Source organism: Sinocyclocheilus rhinocerous, unplaced genomic scaffold (genome assembly GCF_001515625.1).
Source record: "Sinocyclocheilus rhinocerous isolate Xijiao unplaced genomic scaffold, SAMN03320098_v1.1 scaffold215, whole genome shotgun sequence".
NCBI classification, from domain to species: domain Eukaryota; kingdom Metazoa; phylum Chordata; class Actinopteri; order Cypriniformes; family Cyprinidae; genus Sinocyclocheilus; species Sinocyclocheilus rhinocerous.
The window spans coordinates 423,742-441,603 of NW_015660885.1; the positions used below are offsets into that span (position 1 = coordinate 423,742).

Sequence of the window (17,862 nt, forward strand, 5' to 3'; positions counted from 1 at the left end):
ATATATATATATATATATATATATATATATATATATCCCCCCCATCAATTGCTTACTGTACCATCATGTCACTGCAAACCCGTATGACTTTATTTCTTCTATGGAACACAAAAGGAAATGTTTAGCCGAATGTCCAGACTGCTCTTTTCCATACAACAAAAGCAGTGACCAGGATCTGTCAAGCACTGAAAAATGTCATAAAACAACCATAAAAGTACCATAATATTAGTCAATATAACAATATAACTAGATTTGTACATTTTATGAAGAAAATGTGAATATTGACATGGCAAAACCACCTGCAATTCCTTACTTTGTCAGTGACAATGCTTCTAAGGCATTTCTAATAGTGGCTAGGGAGTTCAGGAGCTAAGGTGTTCTGAGTGGTTGTTAGGGTGTTGCTATGCAGTTTCTAAGGTATTTCTAATAGTGGCTAGGGAGTTCAGGAGCTAAGGTGTTCTGAGTGGTTGTTAGGGTGTTGCTATGCAGTTTCTAAGGTATTTCTAAAAGTGGCTAGGGAGTTCAGGAGCTAAGGTGTTCTGAGTGGTTGTTAGGGTGTTGCTATGCTATTGCTAAGATGGTGGTTGCCAGGGTGTTGCTATGTGGTTACTGAGTGTTCTGAGTGGTCACTAGGGAGTTTTGGAGGGTTGTCAGGATGTTGCTATGCAGTTGCTGAGGTATTCTAGTAGTGGCTATGGAGTTTTAAACGACTGATGACGTTTCACAAGTCCACAAGAACACAAGTACAGACAAGAACGCATTTTGAGAAACGGCTATGGATGCCAGGGTGTTGCTATGCGGTCACTGAGTGCTCTGAGTGGTAGCAAGGGAGTTTTGGGTGGTTGTCAGGGCATTGCTATGCAGTTGCTAAGGTCTTCTAAGAAGTAGCTAGGGGGTTTTAGAGGGTTGTAGGGGTGTTGCTATGCAGTTGCTGAGGTGTTCTCATGTCTGGGGTGTTCTAAATGGTTGCTAAGGTGTTCTGAATGGCAGCTAGGGAGACAGGGTGTCTGTGGCTAATAAGATGTTCTGTGTGAAAGCGAGTGTTCTAAGTGGCTGCCAGGGCATTACTATGAGCTTGCTGAGTAATTCTGTTGTTGGCTAGGTGGTTTCTTACTATCTAAAGTGAAAACCCTCCACCCTCAAGTCTCTGAGATATTCCGCTCTCTAGATCACAAATACTAATTATAACTATATTACATTCTGGAGTAAATATATCCATAATAATAGTGACACTTACCTTACTGGACATCACTAATCATTTCAGATTGCTCAGGAAGTCAAACGCATGTTACCAAAAACATGACAGGAGGCAGAGGCTCCACACCTGGTCACATGATTAGTCACCAGCACCAGGAAGACACGCATTACTGGAACACACAGGAATTTTAGGGCATTTCCAACTCACTTCTTCTCAGCTCTCCTTTTCCTTTTCTTGGTTGCTCACTTTCTATTCTCACTCCTCCTTATTCCATAACCCTCCTTTCCTGCTTCCCTCAATCCTACAGCATGGTTCTTGTTATCTGTCATTTATATGATCAGGTTTTATGACCCATTTAGCTGTGATTGAGTGTTTGTACTCACTACCACACACACACACACACACACACACGGAATGACATCAAATGTAGCTGATGTGTGTGTGCTCACCATTTCTCATATCATGAATATTTTAGGGAAATTCTTCCTTGAACTCCTTTATATCTCTCAGTGATAAGCCTTCATATAGAAGAAGTCAGAAAAACAACTCAGAAGAGGGATTTTAAGAGTTACAGACTGCCGGCACACCCTGATATCCCAACAAAAGTAAAGATGAAAATCAGCTCTCTATCTGCCTGTTTGTTGTTGTTGTTGTTTTTTAATAAGTTTTACTTCCTGATACTCAATAAACATGACGTCAGGCAGGACGGCTTTCCTGAGAACCATTAAATAACATGCCACAACACACGCCCATGTCTGCGGATGAGTGTTAGTAAATGCAGTAGTGTCCTGTGTGGCCTGCTGCCACTGAAAGGCCATGAAACAAAGCACTACATGCACAAGGCAGGAATTCTAAGAAGAATCTGCTCTCTAGTGGCCAGATAGAGCACATGGGTATTATTTTTTCAGTATAATGCATACTGTGCACAGCAAACACATTTTATTTTATTTTTTTACTACATTTAAAAACGTACAATATTCAGCAAGACAGACTGTGTGGAATACTGTATCTCACAATCCAAGAAATATTTTCAAATATGCAATATATTTTTAACATCTGTGTTTTGGACTGTCAAAATGTTGTTTTTAAAGCTGCACATATTTCATATTTTTGATTATATTTTATATTATATTGTATATTGTATTATATTATATATTGAGCAGGGTCAGAAAATAGCCACCAAAATTCAAAATGAGGAGATTTTTTCTTTTACTTGTACATCCAAATCTTTATTCTTTTAAAATACAAAGTATTTCTTAAAATGCTACTTTGGACTTGGATAATTCAATATGCATGAAGATACGAACTACTGTAAATATTTTTTTAAACATTAAATATATATTTGAATATATTGAATAAATTACATATTATTTGTTCATATGTGACCCTGGACCACAAAACTGGACCCTGGTCTTAAGTAGCACAGGGATATTTGTAGCATTAGCCAAAAATACATTGTATGGGTCAAAATTATAGATTTTTCTTTTATGCCAAAAATCATTAGGATATTAAGTAAAGATCATGTTCCATGAAGATATTTTGTAAATTTCCTACTGTAAATATATCAAAACTTAATTTTTGATTAGTAATATGCATTGCTAAGAACTTAATGTTGACAACTTTAAAAGCTTTTTTTCAATATTTAGATTTTTTTTTGCACCCTCAGATTCCAGATATTCAAATAGTTGTATCTCGGCCAAATATTGTCCTATCATAAACCATACATCAATGGTCAATATTTTGATTTTTTTGCTCCCTCCGATTCCAGATTTTCAAATAGTTGTATCTCGGCCAAATATTGTCAAACTATACATCAATGGAAAGCTTATTTATTCAGCTTTCAGATGCTGTATAAATCTCAATTTTGAAAAATTTACTCTTAAGACTGGTTTTGTGGTCCAGGCTCACATATTGCCAGAGGTTAAAATATTTTAAATTAATTTAATTTATTTTTATGTTAAATTTTACAACCGGATGCAACTTGTCAAATTAAACATGCAATGTATTTATGTCATATGACAATATTTCAGCGTATATAAATATTGTTTCACATAGGTAGGTAGCACTATTTTTTTAATTTTAAATAGTGGAGGCTTTATTTTTATTTTGTGTTTTTTTTTTATTTGCCATGTCTTAAAATGTTATTCTGAGTCTAGATAGTAATAATAATTCATTAGATGTAAATAAACTGAAGCATTTGGCACATTTATGTTCAAAACCATTCCTTTTTGATAGTATACGTAGTATACAGTATGTATGAAGTATGCTAAATGTCTGTAGAAATATAATAGATGCAATACAGGCAACCAGAGCTCAATGCGTGAAATACTGCAATGCATATAATATAACTTTATAACCTGTAAGTTGATGAAAACGTAATGCGATGCACTCAAACGTCTCAGGTTACTTGTGTAACCATGGTTCCCTGAGGGGAACGAGACACTGCGTCCTCTAGGGGTCGCTATGGGGAACGCCTCGTCGTGACCCGTGTCTGAAGCCTACATTGAAAAAACACCAACTTGTTTGGCCGGCGACAGCCATGACGAACACATACAAAACACATAATGCCGTCATTCGCTGGTCAAAAACCAAACCCAAACTCCATTTGAGCTAGATTTTCATAAAATGTTAAGTGCAAGTGTTTGATAAAGCCACAATACCAACTCTGACGACGCAGTCTTTAATTAAAAAAACAAAAAATTTTGTATCTTTTTTTTTTGTTGCCATATTTCAGTGCTTAGTGGTGTGCCGTGGGATTTTTTATTTATCAAAACTGTGCCGTGGCCGAAAAAAAAAGGTTGTACTGCACTTACTGTGCAGTATGCAATATGCCAGTGAAAATAAAACTCATTAGTCTCAGGTCAAAGGTCAGCCTGATGTTTTTAGCTTAGTTTATTGAATTCATGTTCGTTATTTACATATTACCTGATAATTATTGTGATTTAGGCTACACATTTCATTCATGATATTCGCTGGCTGGTTGTCCAGCAGTGTGCGTCAACAGTGTGTGGTTTGAAGCTCATTTGTCTGGTTGTTGTTGATTGGTTCACAGGGGCAGAGGTCGCTGCGGGGGTCACTGCCGGGGTCGTTTCCAGGTGCGGTGTTGGAGTTATGCATGCCGTAAGGTATCGTCCCATTGGCTACAGGCTGATGCAGGTGTGTGCTCCACTGAGTAGCGATAACTCCGCCCCAAACTCGACGACTTTCCTGAAAACTCACGCAGATTGCACAGATACGCCCCTTTTGCTCACAGCCACGCCCACTTCTGTCGCGTACGCCCAGGTGCCTCGTTCCGCCCCGCCCCCCTTTGCTACGCCGACTGAGCGAGACCGTCTGCGCTTGCGTGTAGCGCGTGGCCACGGACGCCAGGTCCGAGTGGGAGGAGGTGCTATCGATGAGTCTTTTCCCGAGAGCGAGCGGTCGCAGAGGCAGCGCGAGCCGCAGCAGCTTCCAGAAGCGCGAGTCCGTCCGCTCGGAGCGCGCGCCGTGCCAGCGCACGCAGGTGGAGTTGTTGCGCAGCTCCGCGATGTCGCCGCAGGGGGCGCTGAGCGCGCGCCGTCTCACGGTGATGAGGGGCGCGCGCGACGCGTGATGCAGGTACAAACACAGACGACACTCCAGCAGACTGATGCTCTTCTCACACAAACAATCCGAGCTCAACACCACCAGCAGCCGCCGACACGCCTGCATACACCTGAGGACCGACTCCATCAGATCTGAGAGAGAGAGACCCCCACACACACACACACACACACACCCACACACACACACACACCCACACACACACACACACACACACACACACACACACACACAGCAGGCGCTGATTACACTTCCTCTGAAAGAAATGAGCACTTCTATTCAGCAAGGATGCATTAAATTGATGAAAAGTGACAGTGAAGAAATATTGTGCAGCACAACTGTTTTCAACATTGATAATAATCAGAAATGTTTCTCGAGCAGCAAATCAGCATATTAGAATGATTTCTGAAGATCACGTGACACTGAAGATTCAGCTTTGATCACAGCAATGTTAAAACATGTTGGTACTCTTGCTCACAAATATACAGTATGTGAACTATAATCTCACTGTAAATGTGACTTCTCAAGAGGAATTCTTATTATTTCAGTTGAGATTTAACTTGAGTCCTTTGTTTTGGGTTGATCAGTGCGTGAAGACAATGTTTTTTCAGCTTTCCCACATATACATATTTTAGACATCAACCATTCAATCAACAAGAATAAATAAATCAAAAGTAAGCATCACAAGTAATCCACACCACTCCAGTCCATCAGTTAACATCTTGTGAAGCCAAAAGCTGCATGTTTGTAAGTTAAAATATGAGTCCATAATCCATAATAACGCTTCCTGCAGTGAAAAAGTCCATCTCCTGTTGTCTCTTACATCGAAATCCACCACATATTAGTTTAGAGCTGTTTTGGACTGTTTAAACGGTGCTTGATCTGTGCAGATTTCTCTCCCGATTCACACCAGAACACTTTTACACTGGAGGAAGCGTTATTATGGATTATGGACTCGTATTTTAGTTAAAAACATCTTAATGCTGGATTTGTTTCAGCTTTTGTCTTCTCCAGATGGTAACTGATGGACTGGAGTGCTGTGGATTACTTGTGGATTATTGTGATGTTTTTATCAGCTGTTTGGACTCTCATTCTGACGGCACCCATTCACTGCAGAGCATCCATTGCTGAGACACTGATGCAATGCTACATTTCTACAAACCTGATGAAGAAACAAACTCATCCTAATCTTGGATGGTCTGAGAATGAGCACATTTTCAGCAGATTTTCATTTTTGGGTGAACTATTCCTTTAAACTAATGGCAGATGGTACATTTTCGAATGCCTTTTGAACTTTCTGAATTGCCAATGGAAAAAAATACTGCTAAAACGAAGGAGGCTGGAAACATGTGCGATCACTGTTGTGATATATTCAGACGTATGTGGGGTTTTTCTTTCCAGAGAATCAGAACGGAGCTGATCTGGCTTCTCCAGACCTCGAGTTGAGAAACACACACAAAACCAGATTCACCGGGGCAAGACGGCATGTGATTGGTTGAGGTTTACCACTTCCTCTATTCACTGATGACTGAAAGGAAATGCTTACACAAACATTTCATCATCCATGATCATGAGTGTAAATAATGAACATGGACATCAGCTGCTGTCATGGGATGATCGGGTTCAGTATGAAATCATCATGAGAAATGTAATGAAATGAATAAATGAAACCGGTGCAGATGCAAAAATAAGTTTTTATTTATCAAAGCAGTTTAAAAATGTGATCACAGAACATACTGGACATGACATGGTCATAAATGAAAAACACAGTGATGCATGACAACAACAAAATAAACATACAAAGAATCAAATGCAATTGAATGAAAACAGCTGGAGGTTTGTTATGGAGCATGAAAGAGGGAATGAAACCTCTAAAATCCTGTTTTATAGCACGCTATTTCAGGTGTCAGAGATTGGCAGAAGTGGCGTTTGAAACCAGTGGAGATGATCTAGTGCAGATGAGTGCACTACAATCCAAACCCACTGCAGCAGGGTTCTTGAGGGAACTGCAGGGGGTTTGAGAGGTGATAAAAAGATCATAAATAAATCATAATCATAAAATTAAATATTTTTAAACTATATATATATATATATCATTAACGGACATCAGAGAACGGTGAATATGCAAATGTTAAATCATTTTGTTAACTGAAATAAAGTTGAAATAAAATATAAATATTAGATGAAAAACTAAAAATAAATGCTAATTCAAAATGTCAATAATACTTTAATAGTATAAAAACACTGGGAATCCCTAATGAAAACTTAACGTAATTAACTTAAACGGAAATTAGATATGTTGCCTTGGCAGCTAACGGAAATACAATAAGTTGAAGCACTAAAACTGAAATTAAAAAATGATATATATGTGACCCTGGAGCACAAAAGCAGTCTTAAGTCGCTGGGGTATATTTGTAGCAATAGCCAAAAATACATTGTATGGGTCAAAATTATTGATTTTTCTTTCATGCCAAAAATCATTCGGATATTAAGTAAAGATCATGTTCCATAAAGATATTTTGTAAATTTCCTACCGTAAATATATAAAAACTTAATTTTTGATTAGTAATATACATTGCTAAGAACTTCATTTGGACAACTTTAAAGGCGATTTTCTCAGTATTTAGATTTTTTTGCACCCTCAGATTCCAGATTTTCAAATAGTTGTGTCTCGGCCAAATATTGTCCTATCCTAACAAACCATACAACAATGGAAAGCTTGTTTATTCAGCTTTCAGATGCTGTATACATCTCAATTTAAAAAAAAATTGACACTTATGACTGGTTTTGCGCTCCAGGGTCACATATATATGGGTCAAAGACAAGGCGTCCCATTTTGGTGTGCGCATCAAAATAAATTTACACATTTTTTTTTTTATATTTTAATTGATTAAAAACTTCTTGCTGACAAATGGGTCAAACCTAGTGCTTTATGTGGGCTGAACTGTGATCCTTAAACAGAGTCTTTTAATGTTGTTAATGATTCTTGATCTAAATATGCCTGACTAGATTTTTTTGTTACATGAACTATTGCTACCGTGAATTTTAGTGGCCATCTGTTGTAAATCATGGTAAAAATGTATGATAATCATTATTTTTTGCTCAAAAAAAAAATTTTGCATTAAACAGGACGCAATATAATGTATGGGAGGGGGGACTAAGTTTTAATGTAAAGGTGTATTAAACTTTTGTTTTGATTTGTTTTGAAACCCATTTTTGTATTTGACCCATATATATACATATAAAAAAGACAAAACCACACAACAACCAAAACTAAAATGGAAACTGAAAATATAAAAATAAAAGCTAACTCAAAATATTACTAAATACCATAATAGTATAAATATAATACAAAATTTACACTGAAAATACTATATGACATTCACTGTCTGTAAAGCTGCTTTGAAATGATGCAGATTGTGAAAAGCGCTATACAAATAAAGCTTGACTATGGACACAGCTGATGTCTATAAGGCACTGGTAGAGTAAGGATCCATGAGTTTCTCTTCTGCATGATGTGTGTTTTGTGTGTGTGTGTCGGGTGTGTGTTGTGTGATATCCGGTAGCAGCGTTTGCGTGTGTTGTGTGTGTTGTGTGTTCCTCCTCATGGGCAGCTCCAGCTGCAGCTGTTTCCAGAAGCGTGAGGACAGAGGGGCCGATTTCTCGCCCTGCCAGCGTACGAGGGTCAGCGCCAGCCGGGCCCGGCGCAGCTCTTTGACCCAGCTCTTCCTCTGGACCGGTTTGAACTGGATCAGAACCACCCTGAGGCTGCCGCCGTGGAGCATGCTGGTCAGTCCGGCCTGCAGCTCGAGCAGAGCCTGTGTCCCGCGGACAGCGCTGCACGGACTCACAACCACCACCAGCCTGCGGCTCTGACCCACAAACCTCAGCGTATCGTCTGTTATAGCTACACACAGACACACGCTCAGTAACACACCACACAATACATCATTCATCACACTCACTCGTTCTGCATGACAGGATTTGATCAACACTTCATGCTAACGTTCACTATACAGCCAAAACATACTAGTGTTATTTTAGTATCATTTATATATATTTTCAGGTTTTATTTTAATCTTTATGTGCTTTTGTCAGTTTGTAGTTTTTTTATTTTACATTACATTTAGACATTTAGCAGACGCTTTTATCCAAAGAGACTTACAAATGAGGACAATGGAAGCAATCAAAATCAACAAGAGAGCAATGATATACAAGTGCTATAACAAGTCTCAGTTAGCTTAATGTAGTACACATAGCAAAGTTTTTTTAAATAATATAATAAATAAAAAGAAAACAGATAGAATACAAAAAGATTAGAAAGCTAGTGTTTTTTAAATTTAAAAAAAATTATTATGAATATTTTGCATTTACATTTATTTTTATTTCAGTTTTAGTTTTTATTTCTGTAATTGTATCTTTTTTTATATTATCATTTAGTTTTCATTTCGGTTTTAGTTTTTATTTTATTTATGTTCATTTCTTAAAATACTACCATTTAGGTTTAATTTGGTTATAGTTTTATTTCTAAGTTTCATTTAGTTTTTCATGTAACATTTGTATCTTATTGTATTTCAGCATCGTTTAAATGACCACTTTTTAAAAATAGTTAACAATAACAACGCTGACACGTACTTGCACTGTATTACAAACTGTACATTTGTGTCTGTGTTCACGTACTTGCATAAAGCAGGGATTCCCAAACTCTTTTTAAGTTAATAATCCAATAATTTAACAATATATATGCAAATTCACAGTTGATGGTCACATGACATGCAAATAAATAGATAAAATATTAAATGTTATTTTTAAATATATTTTAAAAATTTTATTTAAATTTTCTGAGTTATTTTAGTGTCATACACTATTATAATTTTTGTTAATATTTTTGATTTTTTTTTTGTGTTTGTTTTTACTGTAATTTTAGTTGACGTTTTTTATATATGTATATTTTTTTATTTATTTTTATATTTATAAATCTTAAATTCTTCACTTTCAAATGTCAAACCCTCGAATTTTAAACATTTCAAATCCTCAAGCTTTTATTTTAATGATGAAATGGTGTAAACGTCTGTCCACAAAAAGTGGTCAGGAATGCGAATGTGAATGTAAATGAAGTAAGCGTACACATTCTTAAATGCACATTAAACTGGATGGAGTGTAACAGTGAATGAAGCCGCTTTGCCCCTGCTGTACAGGATGTCTGGAGTCACACGTGATACTCACTTCCTCCAGGAAGACTGTCCCGGTCGAAGATGCAGACGGAGTAACCGAACTCAGTCTCCAGGACTCGACGCAGCGTGGACAGAACGAACTCCTCCTCCTCACTGTAGCGAGGGTATGAGATGTACACATCATACTGCTTATCATCTGCAGAAATAGAGTTCAGTCACTACTAGTGTTAAACTTCAGTTTGATCTTCAACAGTAGCTATGTTTCCATCACTCTGTTTTTATACGCATTTTGACATATCGCATCAGAAACGAGTGATGGAAAAGACAAATAAATAAAAAAATCGCTTAATTCGCAAAAAAGTTTTTACGCTCGCTTGAGGTGGTTTTTGACTTGTGCGAAAAAGGGTTAATGCGAATAATGGGAGACGGAAACACATTTGCCGAATGAATTCCTCCATGCGCATCAAAAAAGTCATAACCTGACTGACCAGCGGACCGATCTTGTGGCTTATACTTTTCTTAGAGATACTTAGTGCCAGTTTATCAGGAAGTGATGATTTTGTTCTCTTTGACTCATTGGATGGAAGTGGTGCTTATTTGCAAATGTTTTATGCAATATTCCAATTTTGCGCAACTTTGGATGGAAACCCAGCTAGTGAGAGTACATATTGCTAGTTACTAGTCAAGCTACGGCCGAATCACAGCCGTGCTGTTATACAGCCATATCGCACTGCTACCCGTGTGATATTGCTCATATATATTGCTCATATACACACAAGTAGCAATGCGATATATATTTAAGGCCAGTCAATTTTGTTGATTCGTCCTCATGGTGGTTAACCTCGAGCTTAAACGTTTGAGCTTAAACCTGATAACACAGACCAGCTATCAACTACCCATGAAACACAGCATCGTGTCAGTGAATGTGTGTTTGTGTTCTCACCCGTGTATCTCTCATCTGAGCCGAACCACGAGCGATAGAGCAGCAGCAGCTCGAGCCAGAACACGTGATAGATGACGAACATCATCAACATGAGCGCCAGCGTCACACCTAAACCACAGCCCAGCTCTAGAGTCGGGACGTACGCTACACACACACACAGACAAACACACACAGACACAGACACGCGCAGACACAGACACACACACACACACACAGACACAGACACAGACACACACACACACACACACAAGACAGACAAGATTATATACACACATAGACACAAAAATACTCATCTCACTGGTCAAATTTAGCTCCTAATGTTTCTATATCTCAACTGGTAGAGCATGTTATGGGTTCAAGAGACACATGCAGTGCTTTAGGTCAATTATAAAAGCATTTGCCAAATGCATAAATGACATATGCTCAACAAAAAACTAATTAAAATTAAGTTAATAAAATTTTAGTCTGAATTCTGATCAACATTTGCTGCCAAAATAAACATACGGGCATACAGGGTTCAAAACAAACAAGTGCCAAATGCGATTTAAAAATGGTTTTGGCATGTAAAACGCCAATTAGTCTTTTACTGCCTTATCAGCAGCATATTTATGCCAAATTTAGAGTAGAAGAAACTAAAACGATTAAAATAACAATGAATCTTAAATAAATAAAGAATTATATAAAATATATTTCTTAGAACAATATAAAAATATAGCAATTATAAAAGTTATTTTAGTTTGAAGTTTTGGTGAAAGTAAGTTACTACAGTTTTGGTTTTGAGAGAAATTTAGCTGAATAAAAGTACGGATGCATTAAATTGATTAAAAGTGACAGTAAAGAGATTTATAGTGTTAAAAAAGATTTCTATTTTTAAAAAATCTGTTCTTTTGAACTTTCTATTCATCAAAGATTGAATTAGTTTTTATTTAGGATTTAGTACAATGGTAACAATGCTGTTTTTAATTTTATTTGCTATTTTTCCCACACAAAATGTATTTTTAATTATATAGCTGCCTATATATACTACTGCTAAAAAGTTTGGGGTTAGTAGGATTTTTTTTCTTTCATTTTTTTTTTAATTAATACTTTTAGGATGCATTAGTTTAATCAAAAGTGACAGTAAAGGCATTTATAATGTTACAAAATATTTCTATTTCAAATAAATGCTGTTCTTTTGAACTTTCTATTCATCTGTGAATCCTAAAAAATAAAATGCATCACTATTTCCACAAAAATATTGTGCAGCACAACTGTTTTCAACACTGATAATAATCAGAAATGTTTCTTGAGCAGCAAATCAGCATATTAGAATGATTTCTGAAGATCATGTGACACTGAAGACTGGAGTAATGATGCTGAAAATTCACAGCAATCAATTACATTTGAACAGATATGCATGTGTGTGTTAGAGGTGTTAGCGTGTGTAGTTACGTTCGGTTTTGAGTACGGCTCTGCTGGTGTTAATCCCGCGGCTGTTTCTGGCGGAGCAGGTAAACTCCCTCTGCAGGTCGTCAGCTGAAAAATCCCTCACATACAGGACTCGTTCTTTCCTCTCGTCACCGTAATCATTTGACACAAGCCTACACGCACACACACACACACACACGAGTCAATAAAACAGAGATCGAGACAGACTGAAGAAGTGAGAAACACACAAACACATCCCTACTTGGCCTCAGGTGAGCTGAATCGCGGGTCGGCGAGCTGCTCCACGGTTTTGTTATCGACGGTCCACCAGATGTACTGCTTTTCCTCGTACAGGTGAGGCAGAAGCACATGACAGGACAGCGTCGCCGTGTCTCCTGCAATGCGGAGACGTTCGTTCAGTGATGCATACTGCAGAAAACATGGCAAAAACAGGGAAAGAAGACGACGACGCTCACCCAGAGTCACTGTGTAGATCTGATCGCTCGCGGGATTCAGAACGATGGGAACTTTACTGCCCACATCAGGAACTACAGTAGAGAAAGACGAATGTGTTGAGACGAGACAAAATATATGGAAGCTTTCTCTGCCACAGATTAAAACTATAAAACAGGTAATCGCAACTTTTTAATCTCACAATTCTGAAAATAATTCTCCTAAGATGTGCGAAATAAACTTTAGAATTGCATGAAAAAAAAACAGAATTGGTAGATGTAAAGTCACAAATATGAGATATAAACCGAATTGTGATATATATAAACTCGCAGTTGCGAGAAAAGTATATTACGAGATATAAACTCAGAATTGCAAGAATTGTAAGGGGAAAAAAAGTTAAAGGGGTCATATGATGCTGCTAAAAAGAACATTATTTTGTGTATTTGATGTAATGAAATGTTAATTATTAACTATTATAATTGTATTAATATTTAAAATTCGTTTTTAATTGTTATATTTTCTGTTTCCATTTTAATTTTTAGTTTTTCTCAATTTAGAATTTTTTTTTAAATATACATTTATTTTTTGATTTTTTTTTTTCACAATTACCTTTTGATTTTTCATTCAGTGGCAGAAACAAAAAAAAAAACAGAATTGTGAGATGTAAACTCAGAATTCAGAGGGGAAAAGTCAGAATTGCAAGATGTAAAAAGAGAATTATGAGTGTATCATTTGCAATTGCAAGAGAAAAAAAGTCCGAATTTTGAGATGAAACGTTGCAATTACCTTTTTTATATTTTTATACCGGCGGAAATGAGCTTCCATAGAATTGAGATGAGAGGAAACAAGAAAGGCTGAGAAAAGTCAGAATTGTGAAATATAAACTCACAATTGCGATATATAAACTCAGAATTGCAAAAAACAAAAGTGAAAATTGGGAGAAATAAACAGAATTGCAAGGAGATGATGTCAGTGTTATTTCAGTGTTAACTATTATAGTTTTATTAATATTTTAAATTAGTTTTTATTTTCTGATTTCATTTTAAATTTGAGTTTTTGTCATATATCTGTTTTTTTTTTCATTTTTATGTCTATTTAGGTTTTATTCATTTTTATTTCAGTTTTAGTAATTTTAGTATTTATTTATTTTTTTTCTGTCTGTTTATTTTATTTCAAGTAACCAAAATGTTTGTTTTTTTTAAGTGTTCTTATCTTTTAGTTTTAATTAACTATAGACCCTGGATGATGTACAATTCCATTAGATCAGGGTTTCCCTAACTGCTAATAACATAATAATAAAATAATAAATAATTAAATCATAAAAATGTTAAATTAAAATTAAAATAATAATCAAAATAACATACTTAATTAATATAAGAAATATATAATATCTATATAATATTATAGAATTATGTAATGAAAATGTTATTTGTTTACCTGCATGTTATGCGACGATTAACTGACATCAGAAAACCACAAACATGCAAATGCGTTGTTAAATTATCAAAATATTTACTTAAAATATTAAGGGGACTTCAAGTAAATATTTGAGCTCAAAGGGGTTCGGCTGACAGCGCTGTTATCGTTAACTAAAGCTAAAAAATTTAAAACATTTAAGTTAACTGAAAATACATATTAACTGAAATAAAATATTTTTAAAAATTAACTTTTTTTTCGGCTATAAAGGCAACATTTCAAATTTTCATTTAGATTACTAAAATTACTAAAATAGAAATAACAATTTATTTAAAAAAAAAAACAATAATTTTAAATTAAAAAGGAAAATATAAAAATAAAAAATATATATAGTATGTTATTGATACTAAAATTTTGGGAATCCCTGATAAAGACGTTTATACAGTAATAATGTTTATAGGCCTTTATATAAGAATAATAATAATAATAATTATAACTCACTTTATGCCTTATCTACGTTTACACACAAAACTCCTAATAAATTGCCACAAAAACACTGGATTAACTTTTCTAAATGTCATGCAACTGTTTTTCCCACAAGCAACAGCTTTCTGCATTTTATGCTTATTGCACCATGAAAATGCAGTTAAAACACTGTCATTTGACTGAAATGACCTTTAACAAGCTGTGCAGGAAATATAGATCTGTAGTCTGATCAGGGCACAGTGTATTTGAAGCTGAATGCACACATCTGCAGAGCTGCAGCGAGGCGAGGGATTTCACCCTCACAAGTGCTCATGAAAACTCGAGTAACTAGTAGGACATGAAATGCATCATCTGAGCGTCAAACGCCAGATAGTGAGTTTGCAGACTGCTGATTGGCTCTTTTATTTGGAAGGCGGGACTTATTTTACTAGAGTGCCATATATGGGCGTCCACTTTCTCCCATTCATTCCAATAGCAGTGGTTCATCTTAACTATATACAGTTGTGCATTTTAGACGTGTTTAGGTTATTTAGTCTTTTAGTAGTGCACTAGCATATAGATAATACATCTTTCTTCATACGCGCTATCGCTTCAGGTCATTTCTTGCATTGTTACGACTCTTTAAACAGACAAATTGCCCGTACTGATTTGCATTTTGATAGTTTTGCTCGCATACAACCTTTAAACTGAATGATGCTGATTGTTTGAGTTCACGTCTCCTCAGTTCATTAGCCGTGCGACTCTGGAGATTAAGAAATTCATTTGCTTCATAACAGTCGGATGAGTTTCCAGCATCATATTTAATTATGATAGTCTCAGATGTTTATTCACACACACACACACACACACACACACACACAGAGAGACACACGTGGACCCCTGACGGAGTGTGTGCTGTTGGGCAGCGTGAGTGTGTTCAGGTCTGGACAGGTGAGGGTTCGTTCGCTCTGGAACGGTATAGTCAGGTTCAGGTGAGGTTGAGCTCTCCTGTCACACTCTCCGTCCTTCTGAATCACCTCCAGCTCCACGCCGATCTTCACACACGAGGAAATGTTGCTGCCACACACACAAAACATCATGAAATAACCTGCACGACTGGTTACATGTTTATATTTAGATCTATATAATATGTATTTATATCCTGACCTAACCCTAACATGATGAAATAACCAGCATGACTTGGTTCCATGTTTATATGTAGATCCAAATAATTTATTATTATATTATATATTACAATGATGATAAAACCTGCATGGTTTTGTTACATATTTCTATTTAGATCAAATAATATTTATTTATCTTTATATATATTATTATTATATTAGATTTGATACATTTATATCCTAACTTAAACCTAACATGATGGAATTACTTGCATGATTTGATTACATTTTAACATCCAAATAATATGTACTTTTATTTTATTTTATATTTTATTTATATCCTAACCTATTCCTAACATGATGGAATTACTTGCATGATTTGGTTACATGTTTCTGATTAAATGAAATGAAATGAAATTAAATTAAATTTAATTTAATTAAATTTAGATTAGATTAGATTAGATTAGGTTATAACACTAACATGATGACATAACCTGCATGATTTGGTTATACATTTCTGTTTAGATTAAATTAAATTAAATTACTAATATCATGAAATTACGTGCATGATTTGATTACATGTTTACATTTACACCCAAGTAAAAATAATATAATTACACCCAAATAAAATAATTTAAAATATAAAATAAATAAACATGATGAAATAACCTGCATGATTTGGTTACACATTTATTTAATTTTATATTACATTTTTATTATATTATTTTATATTACATATACATACATGTAACAATTACATTTTTGTACCATTTATCATTTTGACATATATGGGATTTGAATTATGATATGACAAACAATTCTGCTGCTTTTGAAGGCTACAAGTATAAAATGCCATTAAAAATGAATTTATGAATATATCATGGGTTGCAGGAATTAGTAATCAATCATGATGTTCTACCAGCATGAAACAGCATTCACTAACCCATTTTACTTTCATAATGTATTTGTGTTCACCGTAAATCAGACAACCAACCAACTAGTCAGTTTTGACTGCATGTGGCTGTGCACATCTGTGTGTGAGTGTTTACCGGAGCATGCAGATGTAGAGTCCGGCGTCCTGCGCCGAGGCCGGCTGAATCCACAGGTACTCGCGGTCTTTGTGCAGTGTGTGTAGTTTGAGGTTGATGGGCTGCTCCAGCTCGTGTGTGTGTGTGTGTCGGTACCACAGCAGAGACAGACTGCTGTTCTGAGTCTGACTGTAGCTGTAGAGCGTGGGATAAGAGAAGAGCGGACAGTAGAGATACGCCACCTCCCCGTCATACACCCGCACCGAACCCTCGCTCCACACGCCCCAATCATGACACTGAAGCTCTGAAACACACAAGCACCACAGAAACACACCTCTCAACTCTCAACGGTGTCTCAGATTTACCAAAATAGACAGTTTGCAATCATAAGTATAAGACAATAAAACAATATGCAATAAAGGACAAAACAAGGAAGAACAGCACAAATAAACAATGACAAAACAAAAGTATATGCACTTTAGAATAATAATAAGAGAACCCGTATGCAATCATCTTCACATTATCATGAAGCAGTGCATTTGACGATAAAGTGAGTGTTAAAGTGTCGAGTGTCTGTGCAAAGTGTCCAAATGATCTGAGCTGCTCCATATTCATTTTATAGCTTCATACTGTTAATACACAACAACTATTGACTCCAATGTGTCTATTTTTATTTTTAGGAGAAACAGAGTTCATAGTCTATCATTCAAAAGTTTGGAATAATTCTGATTTTTTAATGTTTTTGTCTTCTGCTCATCAAGGCTGCATTTATTTGATCAAAAATACAGTAGAAGTAGTAATATTGTGAAATATTATTACAATTTAAAATAACTGTTTTTATGTGAATATATTGTAAAATGTAATTTATTCCTGTGATGCAAAGTAGAATTTTCAGCAGCCGTTTTTTTGACCTGTAATGTAGTTCAACGAAACATGACTAATAACTCCATTACATCACCTGAGCTATGAAAGCAACACAGTAAACAATAAACAATAAAATTTCCTCCGCATGGGCTCAAACACGCACTTATACACTCAAGCCCTTGCACACACACACACACACACACACACA

At 35.8% G+C, this 17,862-nt stretch overlaps 1 protein-coding gene across 1 annotated transcript in view; it reads right to left on the reverse strand.

The window, feature by feature from the left end:
- Nucleotides 1–8,172: 8,172 nt before the first annotated feature.
- Nucleotides 8,173–17,862, reverse strand: part of il1rap (interleukin 1 receptor accessory protein) — a 26,006-nt gene continuing 16,316 nt past the window's right edge. The window contains exons 5-12 of the mRNA XM_016535133.1: nucleotides 16,812–17,094; nucleotides 15,531–15,715; nucleotides 12,781–12,852; nucleotides 12,567–12,699; nucleotides 12,329–12,477; nucleotides 10,898–11,041; nucleotides 10,007–10,150; nucleotides 8,173–8,687 (exon numbers count right to left, since the gene is read on the reverse strand). Coding sequence (XP_016390619.1) covers nucleotides 8,248–8,687; nucleotides 10,007–10,150; nucleotides 10,898–11,041; nucleotides 12,329–12,477; nucleotides 12,567–12,699; nucleotides 12,781–12,852; nucleotides 15,531–15,715; nucleotides 16,812–17,094 — 1,550 coding nt within the window. The 3' untranslated portion in view covers nucleotides 8,173–8,247. The remainder of the gene's footprint in view (nucleotides 8,688–10,006; nucleotides 10,151–10,897; nucleotides 11,042–12,328; nucleotides 12,478–12,566; nucleotides 12,700–12,780; nucleotides 12,853–15,530; nucleotides 15,716–16,811; nucleotides 17,095–17,862) is intronic.